The sequence below is a fragment of the Lates calcarifer genome, linkage group LG20 (assembly GCF_001640805.2).
Source record: "Lates calcarifer isolate ASB-BC8 linkage group LG20, TLL_Latcal_v3, whole genome shotgun sequence".
NCBI lineage: Eukaryota > Metazoa > Chordata > Actinopteri > Centropomidae > Lates > Lates calcarifer.
In genome coordinates, this window is record NC_066852.1 from 22,828,858 (window position 1) to 22,856,594 (window position 27,737).

The window sequence follows — 27,737 nt, forward strand, 5'->3', positions numbered from 1 at the left end:
GATGGGGCACTTTCCTGGTGGGCCAATGTGCCTTTTGGGTGACACAACTGTCTGTGTTTTTTTGTCTAACCCTTTAAATATACAGTCTATGGTCTAACCGACCCATTAAACAAGTAGATTGGCCCATAGTTTTTTTTTTTTTTTTTTATTAAATGACGCTGGGCTGTCCCAATCACATCTTTAGGCCCCTCCCCCCTTAGTTCCCATTGCCTTCATAAAACCTAAACCTAAAACTAGTAAAAAATTAATAAGACAGACCCGCAAAATGTGCAAACCTCACAGACACCGTATGTTTGCTACAGGACCTTCTACAGGTACCTATTGCCGATGATGGTGGAGGAGGGAACAGTGAGGAGGACAGGGAGAAAGATGAGGGCGAGAGGTGGAGGAAGAGTACAACCTCCGGTAAGCTAGCTGCCTGGCTCAGCAACATGTAATGAGAGATGATGACAATTAGCATTAAGCTATGCTACTCTGGAGTCCAAGAACCCATTAAGTTTCCCTTGATAAAACTGAGCAAACAGCGCTAGTGGTGAACAAGCTAGCTAGTGTTTGCAAAGAAATGTTGGTAATACAATAAAAAACATCAGCAAGCTTTGCTCTACTCCGTTTTGGCTAGCTTACTGCCTTTATGAATGTTTGCTAGCTCTCTAGCTAGCTAGTAATAATATGATGTTACCATATCAGGAGGTCACAGTGGCTAGCTAACACACTGCACACTAGCTAAGCTAACCTGTGGTTTGCTACACATTTGCTAACCGCTAGCGAGCTAGCTACCTCCCTTTCTTGCTGAGATATAAATATCTTTTGATGAGGCTGTGATACATTGTCTTATTTGAAATATATCATTATTTTGTTAATCATCATTCATCATCATTAACAGTGAGTCAGCTAGCAGTTTTTGTTGTGTTTTCTCATTTATTTATTAGGCTATAGTTTGGGTTAACACAGCTCTTTTGGGACCTAGGAAAAAACGTGTCTGGGTGCTAGTTTTGTTGTGGATATTGATGGACAATACATAAAAATGAAACTGAGACATCAGTGCATTTAACCATTTATTAAACAGCCATATTCCATTACCTGTATTGTATTGTTATGCCAAGGCAACTTCTTTGCACCTCTTTATCTCAGAATCCAATAATTCTGGACCTAATAGCATCATTATGTTAAAATTTCACCCAGTTGTGTCTCCCCTCATGTCTTGCCAGGTTGAGTTAGCATCCCCAGAGGAGGAGTGTGTCAAGGAGAGCGAGGAGAGTAAGGAGCAAGAGGACATAGATTACGCTGCACGCCCTAAGCCTTCATCCAAGGAGTTCACCCTCCTCCTTTTTTGACTTGGTGAATGTACAGTTTATTCAGCTCGACTTTGTCCGGAAAACACTAATCATCTGATCAATCATTTATCATTTATTCATACTCTCTCCCTCACACACACAGGATGCCATCGCTTGACTTAGGATTCATCGCAGTGAATTCATCACGGTGGAATACACAATTTAGCAACGCCACTTTCTGAAGGTATTTGTCACGTTTCCTCTCTTTTAACTTCCTTGATTCCCTCTTACTCATTACACAGCTGTAGTGCTTTTAGGGAGTGGCATGGTTGGTATACATATTCAGGGGAGCGCAAAGGTGGGTGGCATGTGATCGATTGTGGTGGGCTGGTCTGGGCCAAAATGCCAGGGCCGATTTATTTGTCCCAGTCCAGCCCTGGGTGTCCAACTCTCCAGGTCGGCTCCCCCGAAGGACGTATCAGTCCTACTTTCTTTCTCCTCCATCATTAAACCACACAACTGCTTCTCTCTTGTGTCAGGGAATTGTGGGTGAAAAACTGACTAGGAGGGTGGTCGGGGGCCTTAGGGTTTCAATAATAGAATGGCTGGCCCTGCTTGTATGGGGTATTACATACTACAGGTGGGTGAATTAAGTAATGTTTTTTTTTTTGGGAAATGCCCAAAATACAAGCACATAAATAAATAAAGTAAAAAAAATTAAGAAATAAAATAAATAGAATGTTTCTCCATGATCGGACCCATCCAGTAACACCACACACATAGAGCCAGAGATGCACACCCCGACCCTCCTCACTACTCCTGCAGCACAACACAGCCTTAAAAACACTGAAGACCTTACTGAGTTTTATTTTCCATTCTAAGTAAATTTAGAGTGGTGAAATACAAGACATTTATAACAAGCAACCTGATTTATCAAAACTGCGAATTTAATGAATATGATAAATAGTACCCTCCCTCTCTTGCATCTCATTAACTGAGTCCCGTTGTAGCTATAGGTGAAGCAGCCTCTCTCTGCCATACTGAAGCAGGTGTCCAACATGGCGAACGCTGGCAGTGGCTCTCTCGCGACTATTCTCTTTTTATTCATGTTTCAAGCGGCTCTTCACAAAGGTAGGGCTTTTCCTTTCATGTCAAGCTGGAATACTCACTTTCCTCTCAGATTTAGATGTATGTAGACGGAGGAGTGTGATTTTATCCGCGTACTGGGGAATTTTTGAACGTGCGCGGCACAGCATTTGGATGTATGATGTTGTTGAGCAAGTAAGAAAACCTAACTGTAAAGTTGAAATACTGAACGAAAGGACAGATTTATGATCCTGCCATGCTTACCAACAGGCGTTACAGATACGCTGCCAAGGAATACATGACTTTGGTCAGCTCACCATTATAAATCGCTTTCCCGCTACACAGCTGGCAACTCTTTAATGTTGCCAAGTCTGTTGTGTAAAGACAGATAGTGCAATCTTTTGCCGTTCAGGAGGCATAAAGAGATACGTTTGACATGCTTGAATTAGTTTTTATTTGGTCAGTCCGCTGGCTTTGGTTACTTTTGTAGCATGTTGTTGAAAACGGAGCCAGGACTGCTGTAAATCACAGGAAACAGCGGTGCGTTTGAGTGGAATATGCAGCAGCCCTGGCAGCGTGCGGCTTGAGGAAGCGCTACAGCAAACTCTATTCAAAACTATGCTGATTTAATTGGACGTTGCTGAGTCCAAGGTTCATGCAAAGTAGAGCATAACTCAAGACCTGTTAGTAATACTGAGCCGTAATATAAATTCGGCGCAAAACAGCTCACGAAAAATCGGTTATTTTCCATTTAATCTCAGTTTTTCAGAATTCGTTCACTGTGGGCCATCCCGCCGGATTTCATTGAGAGACAATTAGAAAGACGGGTGAACCCGTTATCAAAGTTGTAATTTCAACGATACAAGTGCTGCTCGGTGTTTAGGATGTACGCCGAAATGAAAGGCATCTCGGAATGGTTCACATTATGTCTCCAGTAGCCCTCTAATACGGATGTACTCTTGCCGGTAAACAAGGGAAGATTAATTTGCCAGAGTTTCCAATTGCGCTCCGGGCTGTGTTTTCGTAATATCGTGACTGGATTTGCCGTAGCATCATGCAACATCAAAGGTTCGCTCGGGTGTAGTAATCTGAATCAGATGCTTTCAAGAAGCGGATAGGGTGGATAAAGCTTGTGAGGGTGAAAACTGCGACACATATTTTTTTTTATTTTACGCTTTTGGCTTTCAAACGATTGGTGATGTTGTGAGTGATGTTCGTGAGTTGGCGGGTTGCGGCACAGGCACACACGTTTATTTACCATACTAAGACGGGATAAAGTGTTCCTGTTACAGATAGTCAGTGTGAAGTCACCGTTTTGTAGGCTATGTGCTCTTTGTTTAGTCATGAATCACTGACAAATGCTCCTTCGGTTTCGGGTTTATTTATCTTTGCGCACTGATACGATGAAGATGTAGAAATAGCCTCTACTAGTCGGGGTAACATAGCACAGCACGGGTATGCAGTTATAAACTAGAAACACGTTTAAATATCTTACACAGCTATAGGTTTGTAGTGAATTTCATCACAGTTGTTGTACTGCCTCAACCTTTTGTTACAGCCATATTTACATAGTTCTGCCGTGAATGACTACAAACTTAAAATAGTTCAATGTAACACTGCTCTTCACAAGAATATAAACATTTTTTATGCTGACTTTGAGCCTGTAGTAGTGGGAATGACAGGGAGGCAGATGTCGACGTTTGTCACAATGTGGATTATCCGCGAGGCTTAATCCATTACAGTATTTTATCCATTAAAATGGGTGCACAGTGATAATGTTTTTCCATGCGGCAAGTCAGTTAAACTGTCCTGTAAAGCACAGTAAACTAAACAAGGCTCTGTTGCTCTTTGGACAATGTTTCTTTACCTTCATGGAAATGGATCTGCTGATTTCAAACAAAGCTCAGGGTACTTGCACAAAGCATATCAATTATTTACCTCTAGCGCACAGTATAGGCTCACAATGTGCTAAGCATTGCTTATTTGTATTTCCCTCAATACTAGTAAATGAAAGTTGGTGCTATCAGGGTAAGAATCGCCGTGCAGTCAGGAGAGAAGGCAGCATTAATTAATTTAACCCCAACTGTAAGTTCCATTTTGGCACACAGACCTCATACTGTCATCAAATCACACAAGTGCTCCAAATTAAATGGATTTATGAGAAAGCATTCACAGTTCACTGCATTTGACTGCCTTCGCTCTTGTTTCAGGGGGCTCAGGGTGTATATAGTGTACCTCCAGAGATAATACTCATCCTTTTGGTCAATAAGTAATATGTTTTGTCAGTCACTGGTGTATACATATGGGATATTTAACTAATTTCAACTGATTCGAACAGGAAGGAGGAATTTACTATGCATAAATTTTAAATTGTGCTCATTATGTATATATATTAAAGATGCTGGGTTTGAACTGACCAAGATGACAAGCTCTCTATTTTGAGGCCATAAAAGAATCTAAAATCACATTTTATTGAGGCAGTTAGAAAGAACATAAACCTGTTGTCACCAAAGTATCAATATAAATACACAAAGATGTAAGAAATATTTTTGTATCTTAATTAAGTCTGCATGCAGTCCTATCATAATATAACTTCAGTCGTGAGTTTTGCTTCTACAAGTAATTAACTGGCAATTGGTTGTGACAGTGATATTTTGTGGTAAATGTTATGCCTAATTTACTATCTGTAATGAGTTTTTGATTTATAGATTTGCACATTTTAATCAAATTTTGTTTACTGTAGGGTTTAAAAAAATAATGTAGGCACTTTTCTGTTAATGTTTAGAAAAAAGTATTTTTGTTCAATATTGACTAAAAGAACTTCCCTGCAGTGATTAAAAATGCCTTGGGATTTACATATGGCGGTATGTTTATGTGATATTTAGTCATCTTTATGCAGTTCCTCTATGGTTTTGTGTAGAAAGTCCAATTGTGATGCAGATTACACACTTAAAATCCCAGAGGCATGGCACTTGACAGGTGTTATTGAAGAGTGCTAACATAGCATGCTCTGACCACAAGCTTGCTGAGACTTGAAAACTCAGTTATGCAATCTATCAGTAGAGTAACAGACATTTTTGCTTTCATTTTTGTGATGTTATGTAATAGTTTGGTGGTTCAGGTGAGAGCAGGGACTGTGTGTGACTGCAGGAAGATTGTCTGTTAAGACGAGTTTGATAATTGTAGCATATAGATGACTTAAACATTACCTTAACTTTTTCTTGGTTTATATGGTTGTTGTGTGTTTGATCTTTCCTACCAATGTTTCATGTTGCAGTGGATATAAGCATGTTTCATCAGTTACAGAGATTTAATCTTTGCTAGAGAGTCCAACATATTTCCTATTGAAGGACATTCAGAAATGTTATTTTTCTTGTTTTCTGCATGCAAAATATAGTCATGCTTTCTTCAGACGATGGACAGGAATAAGTGGATCCCATTGGAGCTTATTACTTTGTGGTGGTACAACATGCGTTGAGTTAATCCATCTATTTTCCTCCAGCATTGTTGTTGTACCTTTGTTGACTGACATATCTGCATACTGCATATCTTAGTAAAGGGATTATTCATTTTTCAATATGGAGTAAATGAATTAATTTCTCTACGTTGGTGGTTGCTGGCCTGAGTTCACAGTTTAGTATTTTACTGCTACATTGCTGATTATAACTGAAAGATTTTTATTACTGAAAGCTCAGGGCTGTATGAACTGACATCTTCACAGTCTCAGAGTGATGATTGGATAAAGGATTATTTTAAACTCTAGCAGTATGAGTAATATCATATGATATCACTTAATCAGAGAAAAGTATTTTGTTGGGATTTGATGGGAAATGTGTGATGGTGCACCTGTTTTAAAGTTTTATTTCAGTTGTCAAAGTTTAGTATGCAGTTTGCATTTATTTGCCTTGAATATATAATAGATCTCAGATGTGATTGTTTATATCCACCCTTTGCATGTGACAGCGCATTTAAGATTTGATTTCCTCACTACCTGCTTGTCCCTTGCCAACTTTATGCCTGTTGTGTTCTCAGAAAATGTGCTGACTGTGTTCAATCTGGCCATACTGTGACTGTTTTGTTTTTATTTTATTTTTTGGAAAGTTTTCTGGGAAGTCCCAGCTTCATGGGGTCTTAAAGGCAAGAAATAAGAAGGTGAAACATGATCTTTAACTGTACCAGTTATTGAGCAAGCTTGTCTCATATATCAGTTGTGATTAACAGACCAGCAGGGTACTCACTCAGGAGTAGAAGCAGCTGTAACTAACAACTGCTTCACTTCTACTGTTATTAAGTAAAAGCGATGCAGTGTTAAATATTGTGCAACCGTCCACACAGACATCAGAAATGTTTGGACCAGTCATTTGGGCAAAACTTACAGAAACACTGTAGAAAAGATCAGAACTATATCAGACAGTATTTTTATACTATTTCTACCTTAAAATACTGGATATGATGCAGGTTTTATGCGAAGACCGATGATTAATTTTATTTACAAAACTTACCTGCAAAGAAATGAAAAACAAAAATCCTCAGAGAGCCCTTTGCTTGTTGAGTTTGGACCAACAGTCCAAACCCAGATTTATTCAGTTAACAGTGAAATATAACAGAGAAAAGTAACAAATCCTTACACTGGTGCACAGATTCAGACCTGGTCTGGTACCTCATTAACTAGACATTCTTATTAATAGTGGACTTATTAAATTAGTCATTCATGCTTCTCTTTGTATTATATTATGAAATGAAACAATTACATGTTAAGTCTATTTATCCAAGCTTTATTTTAATAGTGAGTGCTTTAGCTTTAATGCCATTGTAGCCACTCCTTTCTGTGGTGTTGTAGCATTAACTACTTTGCCTGGGAAATGCATCCTTGTGAATGCAGTATATAAAGCAATTCTACTTTGTTAATGGACTTGCAATTTTTAATCTTATTTCTTTATTTTCTGATAAAAGAGATCCTGCTTAAATTCAGAATTTAGTTTAGACTACACTGGCACCGTTATTGAATGGCAGCTTTGTTAAATGGGAAAAGCTTGTTTATATTCCCCAATGTAAGGTGTCAAAAAAGTATTATTTTGGCATTGAAACAGGTGCTGGAGCTGGTACTAAAAAAAGTTGCTCTGCCCTAAATAATATTTTTTCTCAATGATGGAAGGATGGTAAATTTGTTACCATGTACAGTATTACAGTTTTAAGGTGCTGCTGTAGTAATCAGAGTGCTGTTTTACAGACAAAAATAGGTGACAAAAATAGCTACCATAATAGTTTATTTCCTTCCATTCTAAAACTTAACTCACTTTACATGAAAATTTGCCATCTTGGTGATAATCTTTGAACTGCTGCAAAACATTGACCACGGGCAACTTTAGTTACACACAGAGCCTGTATCAGACTTAGCTTGAATCCCTGTACAGCGTGGTTTGGCTCTGAGTCAAGCTAGTAGGAGCCCGGGTAATGGAAAACAGGTGTGGAAATGGACTTGTTCTTCGCCTCAGCAGTTTGCCCGGCTGTAATGAAGAACAATGGCTATATTCCTAAAGGGAGGGGACCCCAAGTGACCCCCCCCCCCCGGGTCTACAGTGTGTGCTGGCAAGTCAACAGATGACTGGGCTGGGTCGCATCTGGCCTCTGTGCACTTAGTGTAATCAAAGAGAAAAAAAGGTTTATGGCCTACTTGTTAGTGAGACGCCGACTGATGGGATGTCAAGTAAGCATGCTCAGATTCCAAATCTCTTGAGGTTTGGATGGGGACGGGTGGGGGGGTGTTGAGGTGGTGGGTGTGGGCAGCAGTCTGCCATTCTGAAAGCTGTCTCCTGGCCTAGGTATCGGATTAGACTGAGCTATGCTATGAAACAAGTGAAATGAGTCAAATTCAACTGACATTTGAATATTTATGATCATATTTACATAATGGTGATGCACAAAAGACTGCTGAGGTGAATGCAAATATTTTCTGAACATGACTTTGACTTAGAGGAGTCTTGTCTGGCTGAGTCCTCTGCCTACTCTGTACTAAAAACAAAAGCTGACTACCTTAAGAAATCACTAAATCACTGGAAAAACTAGGAGAATGGAAGTCTTAAGGAGGAAAGGCATTACAAGGCTCTGATGCATCTATTCAGGGATTAAAGTTGAAAAACATGTCATGTACACAGTACTTTTTTTTTTACTTTATGTCATGATCAGGTTTACTTGCTAATTAGAATTTACACACCACCTATACTACCTATAAAGATCTGTTTACTTGTTAAGTGTTACTCAGGCTGTGAAAACAGTTGTGCAGTGTCTTTTCTTTGCTTGGGCTTGGAGAGTACAGATTTATGACAAAAAGTGTGTGTTACAACTGCCTGTGGGACATGGAGCTTGAAAGATTTCTGCAGTTTTTGGAGCTTTACTGATACTAGAGACTGAAAATCAAGATATCAAATCTTAGCCTCTACTATTTCATTGCTGAGCTTTGTTTTTTGATTAGTCCACCAACCTAATGGAAACTCAGGACTAAACTGTTCTTGAACTTATATATTTTTTACCTACATCTTTTCTCATCAAAGGAATTGTATAATATATAGCATACTGTTGCACAATATGGTACTTTGTGGAGCCAGCTGTACTCCTGACAGCTCTGGAATATTGTAAACTTTGATATAGATCATTAATTAGTAAATGTCTTAATATTAGCCTCTGTTGCTACAGACGTCACAGACTAATGAAACCACAGGTCAGTTCAAACAAATGAGAACAATCTCCAGTTCTGGTGTCATTTGTTTTAAGTGAAAAAAGGACTTTGCTGCCTGCTCTTGTGGTCAACATCAAAACACTGAGAACAACTAATGTACTTCAGTAATACTGTAGACTAGTACTCTGTTTGTTGGGGTCAGATATTACTTTGAAATAGTGGCCCCTGCAGCAGTTGTGCCACAATTCAATTTCTTGCTGTCTGACAATGTCAAAACCACACAAAAGCGCTGCCTGGGCTAACTTTTAAGAACTTTAAGAATATTATCTCATTATGTGAGATTGATGGATTAAAATTGGCAAACCGCTGCTCCTTTCAGTCAGCTAGTGAACTGTTCCACCGTAACAGAATAGTGTTTTCACTTTCTCATGGAGGAACAATGACTCAGAACTCTGGCCTTTTATCGTGAAGCACAAGGAGGAGCCCTGGCAACATGAGAGGCACAGCCTCAGGCAGGTGGATCTGCCCTGTGTGTCTGATACATAGAAGCAATCCTGACCAAAGACTGACAGCTGGGATAAAACACAAACACATACACATGGCATATGATCACAGTGTAAAAACAATTTCGACCCTGATTAAGAATAACATTTGATTACGAAAAAACACTTTTTCATTCTAATGTAAATGTGGTTATGGCAACTGTTGCAGCATTAATAAATGCATTCTGTTCCATATATTGCATTGCTTTCCTAACAGAATGTGCTCCATGTATATTGTGTTGAATACATGCTCAGTTAAATTGTTGTGCAGTTGTTTGTAACAATATCCATGCTGTAAATTCTCAATACTGCAGAGAGAATTTCTTCATTTGGAGAAGGGCTGTAGTAGAGACAGGCCTTTGTTTGCTATGTCCGTTGTTCCTTGGTTAACACAAACCCAACACCTCCTTCATGTTTACCTGTTAGCTGTAATGTCCTATCATACTAGTCTCTTTCTCGGCTGCTTAGTGTCCTTTTTTTTTCTTTCTTTCTTTCTTTCTTTCTTTCTTTTTTTTTAAAACAGAAATATGATTTCTACTTTGCTCTTTTCCGATGGCTTTTAAAGTACCTTTAGTAAAACCCACATTAAAAGTTTTTGATCAGCCCAATGGGCACTGTCCCTTATTTTGATAGGCTTTTAATGTGAAAAATCTGCCGGATATGTTGAGTGTCATTAATGGTAGCTTAACAGCAATAAAAGAAATGACAAAGGTGAAGAGACCAGAAATAATATGTGACCGAAAACAGCTAAAAAGAGAAACCCTAAGCATAAAGAGTTTATACATTATCATTTCAATACTGATTCATTAGCAATCATAATATCTTGATTAATCAGTACCTGAACACGTTCATGGATTAACAACAATAGCATAAGTATTATATATTTTTGTATTTATGCATTTTTGTGGATCATTTCACAGATAACTTTCAGCCATTATGGTGTAGGGTCACGTCAAGGACAATCAAGCAGTCCTCTAACAGTAAGGCATAATACATGCGTGCATTTGACTAATCTAATCTGAAGTTCCAAGTGCGCCATTGTCAGTCACAGCAAGAAATGTTTTCCATTCCGGTTTTTGAATTTACAAAAGACAACAAGTGGCCTTTGATTGCTCCTTTCCTCCCAGTTTGAGGCCTTCATCATCTTGCTCCTCTGTGGAGTCACGGGGAGGCATTGCTTGCTGTAATTGGGCCCATTTTGCAGGCATTCATAGATACAATGCTGAGTTCAACAATGAATGAATAAGGAATCAATGCATATCATTTGTGCTTTCAACCAAATAAACAATACAGCTGGTGTTCTGTTGTAATCATCGGAGGGGAAATGAATGCCCTTCTGAAGACAATACAGGTATGCATCAGCCATCAGAGCACAGTAGGCTTGAGTGATCTGGGTTCTCCCATCTTTCATTTTACATAACACTCCAGCTTGTATTACATTTCAGTGAATTTGCTCCTGATGAGACCCTTCAGGCTGTTATACTGTCTACCATGGAACTGGATCACTTCTCCCTACTGTGCTCAGTTCCCGTCCTTTGTCTCATCTATTGTAACTCTGTCTTGACTGATATTTTCTGCACTGATGCCAGACAACTGCTACACAATAATGCACCATCTCATTTTCTTTGTGTCCTAGTTGGATGTTGCAGAGGAAAATCTTACCTGCTAAAGAACAATGGGGCCCTCCCTTGTGCAGAAATTGTAGATTGCAAGGTTGTGAAGTACCACTTAGTTTCATTTAGTGTCAGAATCTGATTTGTTTTGTTTAAAAAAGAACCCGTAATAATACAAGAAAAAAATACCTTTGTTTTCCAGTAGTTGTAATTCAGGCCAAGTATCAGATATGTTTATTCATCAGGGATTAACACTGAGCCGTTGTAAGTATAGTATATTGTTTGTATTTACTTATTGTTTGACCTTTAAATACCCACTCCCTGGTTAACCTGGTGCAACTTGTGACATAATTTGACAATGTACCACGTAGGCCAGGCAAACTGCTAGAAATGAGCATTCTGGGTAGAATATTTCTGAATGTGAATGTTTACTTTGTGATTCATAGTTCTGTTTTTGGTCTGTATAGTGAGTATAGTTTCAGTTGTACACTATGATGTGCATCATACCAGGATTATTTGTCTTACAGTGCAATCATTTTCAAATTTACCACAGTGACTGAAAAAATAATAGTCTAAGCTAGGGCTGACCTGAATGCATAGAAGCACTGAAGCTGAAATAAGAAATAGTAATCCAAGATCAGATCAGTAATCCAACATTAATTGTTATCAGTTATTCCTGACAATATTGGATATTTAATCTTGGCAATATTTTTGTGTGTCATGTTACACAGCCCTGTTAACAGCACTGATAGTGGGGTGGGGACACGTGACCATGTGACAGACTCTTATAACCATGCTAACAAGATGTTGAAGAAGTTAACCAAGTTTGGTTTAATATTTGAGCTGTCTAGCTCCTGATTGTCAGATTCAGCTGCCTACCAAGATAAATAATGGATTTAAAGCAAAAATGGGAAATTGGCATTTCAGCCTTTTGCAGAGAGAGTCTTCAATGTTTAGAAGAGTAAGGTTTGGCAGCAAACATCTCACTTATGAAGACTATAAATAATAATATAAATGTTTAATGTGAACTCAGGGTTTTCCTGACTCACAAAGCACCTTCGGTAGAATGCTGTGCATGTTTGCACTGCTTTCTGCTGCTCACCAAGGCTCTCTGCAGTTTGGTCCTGTGTTTGGCTATGAATGGGTAGCATTATGTTTATTAGGATTAGGATTTTACTGTACCTCTTAATGTGGCCTTCTTCTCTATATCATAAAAGTTACAGAATGCATAGGTACTCAGCAGAAGAATCCATTAGTAATGGGGAAAAACACAAAGAACAGGTAAAGATCATAAGTCATCTCATCAAAGATTGTAATGTTTATGTATATTGAGGACCTCTTTCTATTAAAATGATAACGTGAACATTTGGTTTGTTTTTTTCCCCGGGACCAAATTAATCAGGCTTTGGAAACAACAATATTTCAGCAAGTAGGACAAAACCACCCCCTGCGCTCCATCAGCCTCTGATCTGACAGACTTTGAATCCAGTTCACTGTGTATGTCCTCTTGCGCTTTTGCTTGAAGAAGGCATGCAGTGGCATGCAGTAACATGCAAAGATTATGAATATTAAAAAAAAAATCACTTTAAAAACAGCAAATAAATAAATAAAACTCCCTGAATCTTACAATTGAAAGCTGCAGTTATAGTGTGTAATTTTTCCTCCACATATAAACACCCAAAGAAAGACATTGATAGATGTAGTTGCTCTAATATAACGCCAATGTAGAACAGACATATTTGAGCTGCCTTGTATTTTGTTTTGGTTTTACATTGTAACCATCAAAAAACAAGTTCCTCTATAGTCCCACTCTTCAGCACTCTCATCCAACATGCACTCAGGGAGAAATCGCATCCTGCGGTAAAGATACCAATTTGTCCACCAAAGGGAGCGAAAGCAAAGTGCCTGCTCACCATGCTCCCACACAACTTCATTGTATGAACAACACTTGGACCCCAGGCCTCTTTGCCAGGTCATGGCTCTTTGCTATTTGACCCTAGGACAAGGTCTTGTGCTGAAATAGTTGTCCACCCATCCATCCATCCATTACAAGTTCTTTGGCAGTGTGACTATGGACATTCAACTTTGAGATTCCTTTAACTCAGCTCTTAATAAGTTATGTTTGTTCTTTTCCACTGCTTATCCACTAACAGTAGACCAAATCCAGTGTAGCCAAAAGACACTTTGCTGTGTAGGAGGTGAAAGACTTCCTGTGAAATGTAGGACATTGCTGACTGAACTTGAAATAAATGAGGCAGGCTCAGACAGAATGTCTTCGGCTGATATTGCAACAAAAAAATCATTAAATAATAATGAAGTGAAGATGACAGATTGATGATATCTGCTTAGTAAAAAGAGGACAGTGGTGTATTTATGTGTAATGGGTCTAAAATAACACAAGGCTTTACCTGCTCCCCCAGCCCTAACATATTCAACTTAAGCAGTGGATCCAACTTTAAATGAGCTAAAATGTTCAGTTGGAACATCAATAAGAAGCTCTATATTTGGGGGTTTACTGAAAGTTGTTTAAAACACCATGGGCAGGGTATGTGTCTCTGACTGAAAATAGAAATGAAAGGAAATGTTTGAACCTGGCCGGTTTTCCAAAGCGGTTCCTGCTGCTTTGAAGTGTGTAGTATTTGTTGGGCTTCACTTGGCTGTCAGATTAATACCTTCTCGACTGAAAATGAAAATGGGTGAAGGAGCAGTTAATCCGCATAAGAATATTTTTTGAGGATGAGAAGCTGTGAGTCTAGCAAACTGTCTGCGTATTGATTGGTTGTCTGGTATTGCAGAATTGACCTGACACGCCAGGATCATCTAATTCTCCCTACATTGCTGATTGCTGCGAATTTTGGCTTATCTTAACATTTCTTCTTTGATTTGCCAGTTATGATGATAGAATACCTGCAAAATTGCAGTATCTGTAAAGTTGCATTCTGCATCTGTACATTTCAGGCTACTGAACTTCTCCGTGTGTCCTTGAGGTAGCATGGTTGTTATCCATTTATAATTGATCTGTGATGAAATTATGTTTACTTAGGAGGAAGTAAATGTTGTCAGCTACACGTATGTGCTAATCTTTACAAGTACAGCTGTTATGAATCTAACTTCAGTGACATAGCCTAACATAATTTCAAATGTTACGCAGTTATTACCAAACATTTTCCATCTATCCATCCACCTATGAAAGTGAAGGAGTGAAATGCCTGCTATCAGAGAGAGGAGTAAGACACGTTGAATTATACAAATGGGGATAACTGCACATAATTTCATGGGTTTGTACTCACACACACAAAAAGGTGACAGTGAAATAGTTTTGTGAAGAATGACAAAAAGTTTAAAAAATAGAAAAGAGCTCAAGTTCAAATCCTGTCTACTTTCTCACCTCTGCATACCTGGCCAAATGCTGTGTGAAGTGTCTGTTTTGGCAAGTTACAAAAATAGAAGAACACACCCTTCCTCTGTCTCCACTGTCAGATTGACAATCGAGCACATCATTTGAAGGACATTGAGACCTGTAGTGGGAAATTTTCTGTCATCTTTTCAATTAGAAATCTAAAACAACATCAGAATAATCTTGAGTCACCTCTGAAAAGTATTTTCCCATTAATTCTTAGTAATATACTTCTATACTATACATGATATGTTTTAGGTCATTTTGGCAGAAGTTAAATTTGTACCACAGTTTTCTAAGAAGCACAGTAGAACTAAGGAAAATATATTGAATCTTTATGCAAATGTGAACTGATATCATGTCAAGTGAATTTTCTTTATGTAGCCTAAAGTTACAGAGTTGCCTCAGGGTGCTTTATAATCTATGGCTATTGTGTTTGCTCTTCATTTTTTTTTCTTTTTTTAATTTTGTAGCCATCATCGACCAGGAGCAGAATGGACCTTGTCAGTTTACATACACTGACTTCAGCAGTTCATGATCTAAGCTTGTGGATTGTCAAATTGAAATCTGAGACAATGTATTTGCTTACCACCGCCTACATAGGCACTTAGCATGTTCCTGTCATTGTACATCCTCCATGTCAGCTCTGACCTGTTGAACAATACTAGCAGAGGATGGTGCTTTTCTCAACGTGCATTACATTGCCTCCCACACCAGAGTGATTGCCCTGTAATTGTGGCTTAGAAGGCTCTATTAGTGCTTCTTGAAAGCCATAACACCATTATACCTCACATAGGAGGTCATCTCTTCCATACTGTATGTCAGACATAAGCTTCTAATAAGTGAGACAGGAATGTGCTCTTGTGCCAAGTTTATACTTAAAGCCTTAAGGAGACTAAAGTTAAAGACCTCTTATTGATTGCAATGAAGACTGTGCTCATTTAGCCTTAATTCTCTATTTGATTGGTCTGATTGGTTGACTCTAAGTTTCTGAAAAATTAGGATATAGTTTAGCAGTTACTAGCCTCTTTGTCAATGCCAGATACCATAACATCTGTTGTTCTTGTGCTACAATTCAGCAATGTCTTTAAGTAAGAACTTAATACCTTTGGTAAATAAGTGCAAGAAACAGAATATAATCCAAGCCTAACAAAATATAAACCCTGTCTTTCTGTGGAACTTTGTTATAGTTTCTCCCTTTTCAATACCATTGTTTCACTGTTCATCAGTGTGGCTGTCTTGTTTTCTTTTTTCCCCCTGAAGTTATTGTAACATTGCACTTATAAATAAGTTTTGTCGCCCACCCTCCCCATATAAGCAACCAACAAGTCAGACTGTCAGTGCAGCACCATATCTCTTTGTCCTCACATGTTAGCATAGGCACAGTCTACATGGTTTCCAGCTATGGGGGTCAATCCAAATCAGTATCAAGTCATTTCTACAGTTATGTTTCAAAACACATTGTTTTGTATTGAATTTTTTTTAAAGTAAATGTATTTCTTATCATTGATTGTTTCAGCACATTTACATGACACTCAATATGTTGAAGTCTACCAGTGTGTTACAAGCAGATGGAGCACATAAGAAATAAATAAATAAATATTTACAGAAGTATCTGTAAATATGAAGGTGACATGTGACTACTGGTGTCTGGTGCACCAGAGATGTGAAGAGAGACTATAACTGCAGGCAATAAAGATTAATACAATTGTTAATAAATAAGTCAGAAAATGGTGATTAGGTTTTCAGTTTTCCACTGGTTATACTTCAAAATGAAATATTATACAAAGACAACAGCTTTTAATTTGTTAAAATATTCTGTTGTCATTCAATAATATTAAAAAAAAGTAGCATAGTGTGAAAGAACACATCAGACAGTAAAAATCAATTCATTGCGTCCTCTGTCATCCACAGATGGTGCCACTTCAATCTCCTTTCTATTTTGTCACGCTAATGTGCTGAAAGATGACAAGGGTGGGTCATTTCAGAGCAAAAATAGCAAAGGCTGAATGTGGCGGCCATGTCAGCCTGCCTTCTATTTTGTCACACTAATGTTTGGAAAAATGACAACTGTGGTTCATTTTAGAGGAAAAATGGCAAAGGTAGAGGCCTGTGACTGCTGGTCCTATGCTTCTAAATTTTCAAAATGTGTTCATCTCCTGTGATAGACTGCTGACCTGTCTGGGATATTTCCTTGCCTTTTCCCAGTACATGCTGGGAGAGGTTCCACCTAACACTCAGCTTCAGACACCCCTGGTAGGCCTAACAGAAATGTTGTACTTTTGTATTGTAAATGGCTGTACCTTTCAGTTTAGTCTTTGGATAGTGTTTGAGTAGCATACGTCATTATTTTTTGGTGCTGACCAAAATGTATGTAATCTGTAACATAGAATATCAGAGAAGTCATGTGCTAAAAGCTGGCATTTAATGTCTGATCAGAATTCTCCTGGGGTTTTATAATTCTTGATACTCTCTAATATAAATTAAAAATTAGTTAGTTTTTATTTAGATAAAGTTTTTTTTGCTGATTGTGTTAAGCACTTTTAATGTTTTAGTATTTTAGAACATCTGGTTCTTTTAATTATTATTGAAGTACTGTATATGATGGTGGCATGTATATATCTGTCAAAAAGATTGAGTGTTGGCTTTCTTAGCTTTTACAGATGCTGTTTTGTTTCCACATCCTGCTCAATTCAACACTTACTGTAGCTCTTTCCCAAAAAGAGACTGCTCCAATCAAATCATGCCCCGGGGCCCGAAAAACTCTTGGGTTGGCCCTGACCTCTGTATATATAGCTGCATTCCCTCTCTGCTAGAATATGAGCTGCATAATACATTAATGAAGGCTGATTAATTTATTTTGTCAGCCCTCATAAAATAGGAATGGATGGGCATCAAAAGCGAAGTAGCATATTCATTCAAAATGCAGAACAATTCACTGTATCCCTAGATATTCTGTCTGAATTTAAGGCCTGTTATCTGGATATGACTATAAATCTGTGAAGAAACAGATTCAACTGGAGAATGAAAACTTTGTTGTATTGGTTTTGATTAGTTCATAAAGTTGGATATCCCTCACTGGCCACATTAGTCAAATAGAGATCCCTGCTGTGGTACATAGACTGAAGCCACTGAGGCAAGAACCAGTGTTCTGCAAAAGCTGACACAGCCACTTCATATATGATTTTGAGTTTGTGCCAGCGAGTAATTTACCACGGCTTATAGACTGACAATGTGCTTCCCACTGAAATTAATGAGCAGTTCGAACAATTGGACTTTGTTTAATGGAAGTTTAGGTTGGGGGAAAAAAAAGCTTGGGAAAATTAGGATGGGGTGGTTTTGTCATTGCTATTTATTTAGACAGTAAATGTCGACCTTCAACTTTAAGCTTGAACTTTAAAAGACATTTCTTTATGTAGATACATAAGCTCCTGCTATCTACATACTCCATGGCCACTATATCATCTTTTTCTTTAAAGGGTTTGGTTTTTTAATCTGGCTGTAAACTTTTAGTAAATGTCTCTATAGACACTTTTTAAGCTCTCTGATGGTAGCTACATCTCTGTTAATAACTCATATAATTCAAGAACAATGAACTTATATATTCTATAGCTATTGTTTTATTTATTTATTTTGTAAATTTAAGGATCTTAGCTAGGCTAATATTGGACCCATGACCTTGCCCAGTATTTCTAAAATCCTGCCTTGTTTTTACCAACCTGCAAGGAGGTTTACATTCTACAATTAAACACTTAAATGTGCTGTGTTGTACTCTATAGACTGATATCAGTGGTTTTGACTTAATGTGTTTAAAAGTTTATGGTAATCTAGTAATAAATAAAGTTTTTAGAATTTTTTTCCTGTAGACATTTATTCCTGGCAGTGTAGAGAGGGCCTTCAAGTATTTGACCTTCATGCTGGGAAATCAAATTAAGAGACGTAAGTGAAAGGTTAACTGAATAAATAAAATGTGAAATTGAGAAATTTTTTTGTTTGTTTCTGTTTTACTTTCTCTGCATTTTTTAATGGTGCTTTGTGTTGCAGAGGCTTCAGTATTTCTAAAATCTAAAAGACTCATGGCAGGACTTTATATAGTGGAAATCAATTGTGAAAACCCCTAGTGAGATAGGGGATTGTTTTCCCAGCAGTCAAATCAGGTTCATATTTTCACAGTAGCAGCTCTGACACACCTGTGAGGTCAGTGTGCTCTCTTATATGATATCTCTCATTACCTCAAAGAGAGGATAACCAGTTCACAGGGTGCAATAAATAACAAAACAACAAAAGGAAAACAATTATTCAAACACTTGCATACAAAATTAATTCATAATGACCTTCCTTCCATTTCCACAATTAAATAATTGACATTTTAACTTTTTGTGTTTTTATTGTTAGAAAATTAACTAATTAAACATGTTGACAGGGATTTGTAATCAGGCAAATAAATAATCATTTATAATTGTTTCCTTGCTTTTTATAAACTAAATTATTTGTAAATAAATCAATGAAAATATCTTTGTTGTTTCTTAGGATTATGTTATGATATATTGGAAGTTTTCAAAAAATTTTCTCATTCCATGGCAAAAGTAAATCGTACTAAAACTCTTACTTCATAATTACATGCTGTTCGGTACTGTAGTCAGTATCTTGATGCATAAATTTATTTTCTTATCAGTTGATAGATTTTGATGATGGAAATTCTGTATTCTAATGTCAAAAGAGGACAGACCATCTGTAGTTGACTTATGCCTTATTTCTCCCTTGTTCTGGACGGCCCCACCTTGCAGGTTCCCTCTGACGTTTTTGTCATTATTAAAGTTCCTGCATGTATGGCAGTACAATCTGGACCCCCTCAGAAATAAGGGGATTATGGGGCACCTAGTCTTTGAGAATAATCAGTCAGGCCTGTGGAGAGGCAGCTTGGTAATTTCACCAACTTTCACTGCCATCAGTATAATATTACCATGTTGTTCCTGCATGGAATAAATAGTACATCAGTTGGCCTCAGCTCTCCCTGCTGTTTTGAATACCTGTGTGCATGTGTATGCATAGCCTGCAGCCATTAGAGACTGTAAGGTAGTGATAGTGACTAAAAATCTTAAAGAGCAAGTAGGAATCTATGTTACAGAAAACATCACTAGTTACAGTTTATACCCTTCTATAAAGGGTGAAAAGTTGTGCCAGACAACCTAAAGTTTGTAGCACACGTGATAACAAACTAGCACTGGCTGTGTCAGACAAATTTAGGTGTCATGTCACGACAAAAATGCAACGTAACTGACCCCAAAAATGGAACACCAGACATTTACATTTAGGTTAAGGGTGCTTACTCAGTGGTATTAACCTTTTCAGTATTCATAGATGTATGACACTGCTCGTGCATTTTGGTATGCACAAAATTAATTCATGTTTGAAGCATATACCTTGGTCAGTTTCTTTCGAAAACCCTCTGTGCTTTTTTAAGTGCCTCTTTGTTTTCAAATGTCTCATAGATGGATTGGGATGCCCTATAGTCAGTACATTTAAAGAAAGATCAGACATAGACTGTGTGTGGGTGTGTGTGTGTGTGTGTGTGACTTCTTCAAACCTCCACAAACAGCTGCAAAAACTCCTGACCTCATCTGAACTGCTTATATTAATGCATCAAGTCTATGTAGAAATCCGAGGCATGGCCAAACAGTGAATATGAACTAGTTCCATATTTAAATGCTTTAAACAATTTTGGATAACATATCCTACCTTGTGTGTGGTGAAGATTAGGCCAGCTTCTCTCCTCCCCAGGTTGAAATTAATCTATTACTAATAGGCTCCCTCCTGTTGTGAACTTATGAACTATTTTAAGGCCCTGTAGATGGTGCAGTGTGTCATTGCAATAATGCACTATGTCAGTTAAAATGTAAAATTGTTCATTAAATATGTATTCATATCTTATTGGTTAATATTTAACAACCAAAAGCCAAAAAGAGGGCTGAAAATTGTAGGTTATTGGTTCATGAAGTTAAAAGCTGCTTAAAATACAGTACACTAACTATGCTATACTAGTATAGTATAGTAGATTATTACATCCAGATAAGATTGCTGAACATGTCATTTCAGCAGCACAGGCATTAACATGCTGCTACAATAGCTTTCACTCCTCTGGAAAGGCTCTCCACAATATTTTGAACCTGGCTGCAGGGATTTCCTCCCATTCAGCCACAAGAGCATTAGATAGGTTGGCCACTGATGTTCACCGATAAGGCCTGGCATGCTGTCAGTGTTCCAGTTCATCCCAGAGGTGTTGGATAGGGCTGAGGCACACCATTGTCTAAAATCTCATTGTATGCTGTAGCAGTGAATGAAGATTTTTCCTCACTGAAACTAAGGGGCCTGCCCCATACTATGATAAACAGCCCTACAGTTATAGTACAGAGAACTACTGTGTGTGGACAGATGTGTTCACCTTTCTTTGGCCATATACTTGTTTTGCTGACCGAATGTTTTAGCTTAACATTGTCTCATTTGAGGAAAAAATATTTTTTTTGAATCCTACCAGACTTAATTTTGATCCCCATTAATTGAATCTAATTGTAATGAGCTGTACTGCTATAATTCACCAGTTACAGTTGCTCAATATTGCCCTCCTTACTCCTTGCTTGAGATAAATAAATAACTAAATTAACCAAAATAAACTCTGCAGATTTTAATTAAACCTTGGCAAAGATACTTGTTATAGATGCACCCACAAACAAAAGGGGAAAGATCTCTGTGGTGACCTACACTGATGCCAAACAAAGCTGACCTTTTCTCCCAGTCACGTACAATTGCTCTCACTTCCGCAAGCAGCAAACTAAACCTTATGGTTCCCTCCTTGCACTTAGCCTTCATCAAATATTAATCATTTCCAAGACATTGTGGCTTCGTTCACACTATGGTAAACTTATCCCATCTGACAGAAAAACGGTCTGAACTGTGGTACTTAGCACTTGGTAATTTATTTTTTTTCCCTCTCAACCCAAATGGAGCGCTATGTACACATTCATTAGCATGATGCCGCCTGCTTGCTCTCATCTAGTGTCTGCTTTCAGAATGCTACTTATGAGCCTATTTAAAGCCATTAACTCAATCTTGTAATTTAATGGAAGTAAGGTCTTTACGAGATCAGAAAATAGGTGAAGATGTGGTACTCTGCTAAAACTGCTAAAAATGGAAGCAAAAATAGCAGTAATCCTAATTTGGGTACAACGCACCAAGTTAATTCCTTGTGAAAAAGAGAAACTTATTGTGAATCATGTCTTTACTCTTTGCTGTTTGGCCTCAATTTGTAATAAACACTAAAACCCACCAATGATATCTGCATGATACCAGATGAGGACGGACCATTCTCGATATGTACAAAACTGTTTGATGGGAACTCCAAGTATCTTCCTAAAACCCCTGCTGTGGGAGGCTGTGTATTTTATATCGAACAGATTTCACATTACAGACTGTCAGTGAATAGCAGTGAATAGATTTCTCTGGCACAGTCGTATTTTTGTGCTGTGCACTACGCCTCGGCTCAGGCAGGATACAGTGTCTCCGAAGAGCAGGCGGAGCACCACACTGTTTCAAGAGATTAGAGGTTGGTCAGCCCGAGGAACCAAATCGATACATCCTCTCAGGGAAAGGATTGACCATGCATTGATCCAGACCTAACAGGAGCTGGAGATGCACCAAACCGCTGAAAGTAGAAGTCTGATGATAACGGTATACCCACCACACAGCTTGATTTTTGAAACACAGAAACCAAGGTGGCATTTATATGCTCATCAAAAACAAACACTTATGTGATGCATCAGCTTTATTTATTCAGGCATCAAAGATAAACCTCTGCATTTGCTGACAGCATCATGTCACAGCACTCTGAAGCCATAAAAGAAGTTAGGGTAAGTTAGGGTGTAGAAGTATAACTTGTGGTGCTTTAAACCTTGTTTGGGGGGCAAACTTTTCTAGTAGTTTGTCAGATTTGACTGGTCATTCTATACATTCAGCTTTATGTCCTGGTGACCATTTAAAGTGTAGTTACAGCTCTCTCCCCATTCATTTAGATAGGTACCTGATCTTGTCAGCCTGAAGTAACTGTCTGGGGTGTCGCCAAGATGGCTGCCAACTGGTGAGATGTGCCTATAAGGACTTAAGTAATACTCATTGCCTCTCCCCTGCTGCCTGTCCCCACTGAGGGACTGAAGTATATCCATCCTAAGGAATGAAAGGTGGTGTGGTGGTTACTGGAGCATATAGTACGTACACTCACAGTAGAATCTCATTTACTGCTATTGTTTTTATATTAATCACATTCACGTAAACTCTTAGTTTTCCCTCTGAAAACTGCAGAATCCATTGAAAACCTGGACCAAGCGAGCACATTCTTCATTACAGTTTTGTCTATTTTAATGCAATAATTTTTTTTTTTTTTTTTTTTTGCATAATTTCCCAATCCAACCATAACTCTACTCAGCCTTCCACAACAGTGCCACTATTTTTGCTTTAGTTTAATCACATTTTAGTTATCTTTTGCTTACTGAAAAGGGCTGACATCCTGAAAGCAAATGTCAAGCAGCATTTTATAAATAGTGAAATATCGTCGCTGGGTTGGCCTGTTTTGTTAGAAGCAACAATGTTTGTCTCTGTAAACAGAGACACGAAGCATGTGGGAAGCAAATGTGAAATGTGAAAAGAGTGAGCACATCTCCAAATCTCCAAGGAAACAAAAGCCAACAAAACCAAGATAAATATTGTCCATGAGAAATGGGGTATCCATGCTTGTGTGGATGTGGCTTTCTTATAAAAAGTCAGAAGCTGACATCTGACAGCTCTGCCAATATCGGAAAACTATTCACCTGAAGATGAACCATGTACTTGAGGGTGAATATGTTTGTCAGCTTTCGTTTGTTAATTTTTTTCCAAAAGAATACTTGAGTGTTCCCCCATATTGTTAATAAATAACTGTGCTGCTGAAACTCGTCACACCCACTTTTATTTAATCCACTTTGCTGTGGTACCGTTTTTTTTTTTTTTTTTTAAATCCAAAATTGCAAAGATTTCATTATAGCAGATTGAGGCTGTATTATATATTATGTGCCTTGTTGTGGTTTGATTAATTTCATTTAGCTTTTAAGCATAACTAAATGCTGGCTACCAGGTGGCATCAGCTGTCATATTTTTCCATATTGTGATGCTGTGCTATGCGGTTTCTGCTCGACCAACAAGTAGTCATTGTGTCACATTCACAATTCACATCCATTTTAAAATTTTTTGCAATGATGACTGAAAAAAGTACACTGAATGTAACCTATGGTCGTTTTTAGGGGAAATTTCCACACAGGTGATTTTATTTCCACTACACTACACTGTAGCCATAACAGTGATGTAAGTTTTTTTTAGTGCTACATTGCTAACTGTAGCATTACTTACAGTCCAGAGAAAACGTTGCAATTTCAATATCATACTTCCTTCTTTTACTCACCAAGAGCTGTCTCCAGTGGTGGAAAGCAATGCCAATGTTAACTCTTGTTTTGCTTCTGTTTAAACACGATTTCAGTCGCTGCAACATTCTTGTTTTCTACCACATTGTCTTTCCTCTCACTTCTCATTGGCAATAAACCTGCTCTTATTGGCGGTCTTTCTCAGGAGTGTAATCTCACCCAGGTTGAGCAGCATTTAATTGCCATTCGTATTCTCCTGTTATCTTCCATAGGAAGGAAGAATTTAAATGCCCGACAGACAAAATTAGGGTTCTGTTATGTGGAAATTTATCCTGTAGTATTGCTGCTGCCCTCGTAATTAGCCCTGCCAATGACAACTGCAAGCTTATTGCAAAACAAACCCAGAGGCTGGATGCTGATGTGTGATGTGGATTGGATTGTTTTGGTCTGACACTTACCTATTCTCTTTGCAACCTGCATTATTACTGAGACTGAACGCTGACCTTGTCCACTGGTTCAAACACTGAAGACGGCGGCTCATTGAATTCAGCTCAATAGTTCTTATATGGCCTGTCTCTGTCTGTTTAACAGAACCAATTAAACCGTTAATTCTTGCTGCAGTTCTGATCTAGTGATAATGACTAGAGAAGAATGGAAAGCATGTGTCTAATTTTTTTTTAGGTGAATCACGGGTACAAGTCAAGGGTGGCTTTTTCCAGCTCTGAGGGGTTTCTCATTCAGCAAGGCAAATCAGGCTTCAGGGTTTTGATGGGACCCTTTCTCATCCCCCTGGCTTTGTCAAGACTAGTTCATTTCAGTCTATTCAGGTGGACCACATTGTGCGCTGCCTCTCTGCCCATGCATTTCATTTGCCAGGCCTTTGTTTTGAATCCTGCTGGAGATGAACCGGAGGCACTGAGTCGGAGCTAAGGCAGGGATTAGGACCACTCGTTTCACGCTTTCTTGGAGGTGGGCTAACTTTGAAAATGTCAAGAAGGGTGAGGTGATACAACTCTATTTTAATAGATACTGTAGTCACATCACACCCGCAACGTGGAGCTGGGGCAAATGTCTCATGCTTAGACTCTGGTCCTTAAATAGGTACTATACGTGATTGACTAGATGCTTTATTCACAGTGTCTGCAGCTCTTTTAAAATGTCTGCTATATACACAGCATTTACAAAAGTTTTAGTACATTTGTACATTCCCTCATTGCATTCTAAAACTGTTAATCTGCTGCTATAACAATCTTCACTCCTCTGGGAGAGCTTTCCACTAGATTTTGGAACTTGACCGCAGGGATTTGCTCCTGCTTCAGCTGCAAGAACATCAGTAAGGTCAGCCACCGATGAATGATAAGGGCTGGCTTGTGGAGGTGTTGGATGGTGTCAAGGGTTTAGCGAACTGCTCAATTTCTTCTAAACCAAAGGCATTGTTATGTCTTAGCAGGAAGGAGCCTTCTTCAAACTCTCAAAATAAGTTGATTTTTCAAATACTGTTATACTGTGGTATACCTGTAACCTGTGTGGACAATTACATTCTATTAAACCTATAAGATAGCCGCTCTTGACAAATTGCAGCCTTCCTAGAGCTTTCTTTACAACATTTTTTAAAAATAATTTATCCAGAAATCAGCATTTTTTTCATATATTTTGTCTTGAAAAAGGAATACATTTAACTCTCCCATATCTGCAGACACTAAATGTTCCAAAAAAGGGTCATCTGGTGAGTAGCAGTTATTCTGAGTAAATATTCATTCAATTTCACATTCATCCAGCATGTTGCATCTGCATCACCTTTTGTTTCCTTATTATCCCATTCTTTCTGCCAGAAAAAAAGAAATCCAAACAACAAATCAAAATAGAAGCAGAAAACTCTCATTTGTTAATCAAACTTGGGACAAGAGGTAATTAATTCTTTGGAATCAGTCAATTAATTTGCATAATAAGAGGTACCATAATTATGACTTCTGCTACTCAAGCCCAAAATTGTAATTAGAGATTTAGTCTGCATTACAGCAGAAAAGCCTGTTTTTTGGGAGCTGGTTCAGAGAGGAGATTGAGCATCCGTAGCTCTGGGATGGGAGCACTGGCAGAGCTGCATCAGAATAAAAGCTTTTCCTCCACAGCTCTCCTTTTGCTCGGCCCAGAGGGGAAGTGCTGGGAGGACTGATCTTCTAATCTGTAAAGAACCAAGACCTCAGCTTTTAAGGGGCCCCAGTCTCTCTCAAGTCAGCCAGGGCCCCCTGTTCCTTGTCTTTTCTCTTCAGCTTATTTTTTTCCATTTCCATTTGTGAGGAAATCCATAATTTTTACAGTCTGTCCGGCTGCCATGAAGAAACGGGTGGAGCTGGAAGATGAAGGGTTGTGCATTAGTGTGTTGATATTAGCCTTCTGCTGCATGCTCATTCAGCTGTGAGGCCTTGAGAGGGGGAAAAAGCAAGGAAAAAAAAGGGAAATGCAAAACATAAAATAAAATACGGGAGGAAATGTCACTGGGTGTCTTGAGAGGAGTCAGATCGATGCCAGCTAATCATCCACTTTACTTTGTTATATAAGGTCAATTAAAGGACTCCATTCATTTGGAGGATATATAGTGCTCTGTCACAAAGCAAACAAGAAGGGTTCTCAGGCTTGTTTTGCTACTTTCTGTAGCATTATAAGACATTTTGTATGTACAAGGGTGTTTTGGTGGTGTCTGGTGTTTACATCTTTAGTATTGTTCTTTTACAAGTATGGGTACAAGATGTGTTAGTGTGGTTCATTTTATGTCTGCTAATATATTACAGCATCACATTCTCTCACCCAAACTGTGGTTTCTGGTTCGGTCAACACATGCACATCATGATTTAGTGTCTTAGATTATTAGAAAACTGTTCAGAGTTTATTCTCCATCAACAATTTTATGAATTGACTGTTGAAAGATCTGAACCAAACTTTTATACATAGCAGCCTACACTAGGTTATGTTCGTCTGTCTCTGTGCATTTCTCTTACTCTTTCCCTTCAGTTCTCAGTTCTGCTGTGACATTGTTGTGATGAGGCTTCTGTAAAGCACTTTGAATTGCCTTGTGTCTGAACGGTGCTATATGAATAAGATTGCCTTGCCTTGATGAGGCCTAATTAGATCAGTTACTACCAGTAGAAGAGGTGGTCCCAAGCTCTTGTTTTCAAGAGTAAAAAGTACAATAAGTCTCAAGAGTTGAGACTCAAATCCCAGTTCAGGACAGGCAGTTCCCAACTGGATTTTCAATCCAAACAAGTCATGATGTGTTCTTCACCAAAGCAATGCGATAAAAACACCAATGTAACACCAATGTAGCTCTCTAGGTAACTAGGCTTTGTTTTGTATGTTGCAATTTGTTTTTATTGATTACAGAGTACACTATATGTTCACAGAAAATCTTCTGAATTCTTCCTCTGATTGGCTGCTGGTCCTGTCTTACATTTAATATCTTTATCTTTGTTGCACGATCAGTGTTTGACATACCTGTCTTTGAATATAGACAGTTGGTGTCAGCTGTAATGCTTTAACTTTGTCCTGTGGGAGAGGATTAAGTTTCTCACATCATAAGGCTCAAGTCCTAGTGGAGTCACTGTGGTTACAATTGAACTGCACTTGTTATTTATTTAAATTTTTAGGCTGTTTTGGCTTCGTAAAAGTGTATGACTCTGCACTCAAAAACCTATGTGCATGCATGAACATT

At 38.3% G+C, this 27,737-nt stretch overlaps 1 protein-coding gene across 9 annotated transcripts in view; it reads left to right on the forward strand.

Annotated features, from left to right (window-relative positions):
• The first annotated feature begins 220 nt into the window (after positions 1-220).
• Positions 221-27,737, forward strand: part of cadm1a (cell adhesion molecule 1a) — a 333,568-nt gene continuing 306,051 nt past the window's right edge. For 4 of the 9 annotated variants that reach the window (XM_051078412.1, XM_018689294.2, XM_018689296.2 and 1 more), the window contains exon 1: positions 2,263-2,405. In XM_051078412.1, the coding sequence (XP_050934369.1) occupies positions 2,333-2,405 (73 nt within the window). In that variant the 5' untranslated portion in view covers positions 2,263-2,332. Of the gene's footprint in view, positions 406-1,208; positions 1,339-1,437; positions 1,519-2,253; positions 2,406-27,737 lie in introns of those variants that run through there. The other 5 variants (XM_018689297.2, XM_018689298.2, XM_051078413.1 and 2 more) reach the window with 4 other exon arrangements.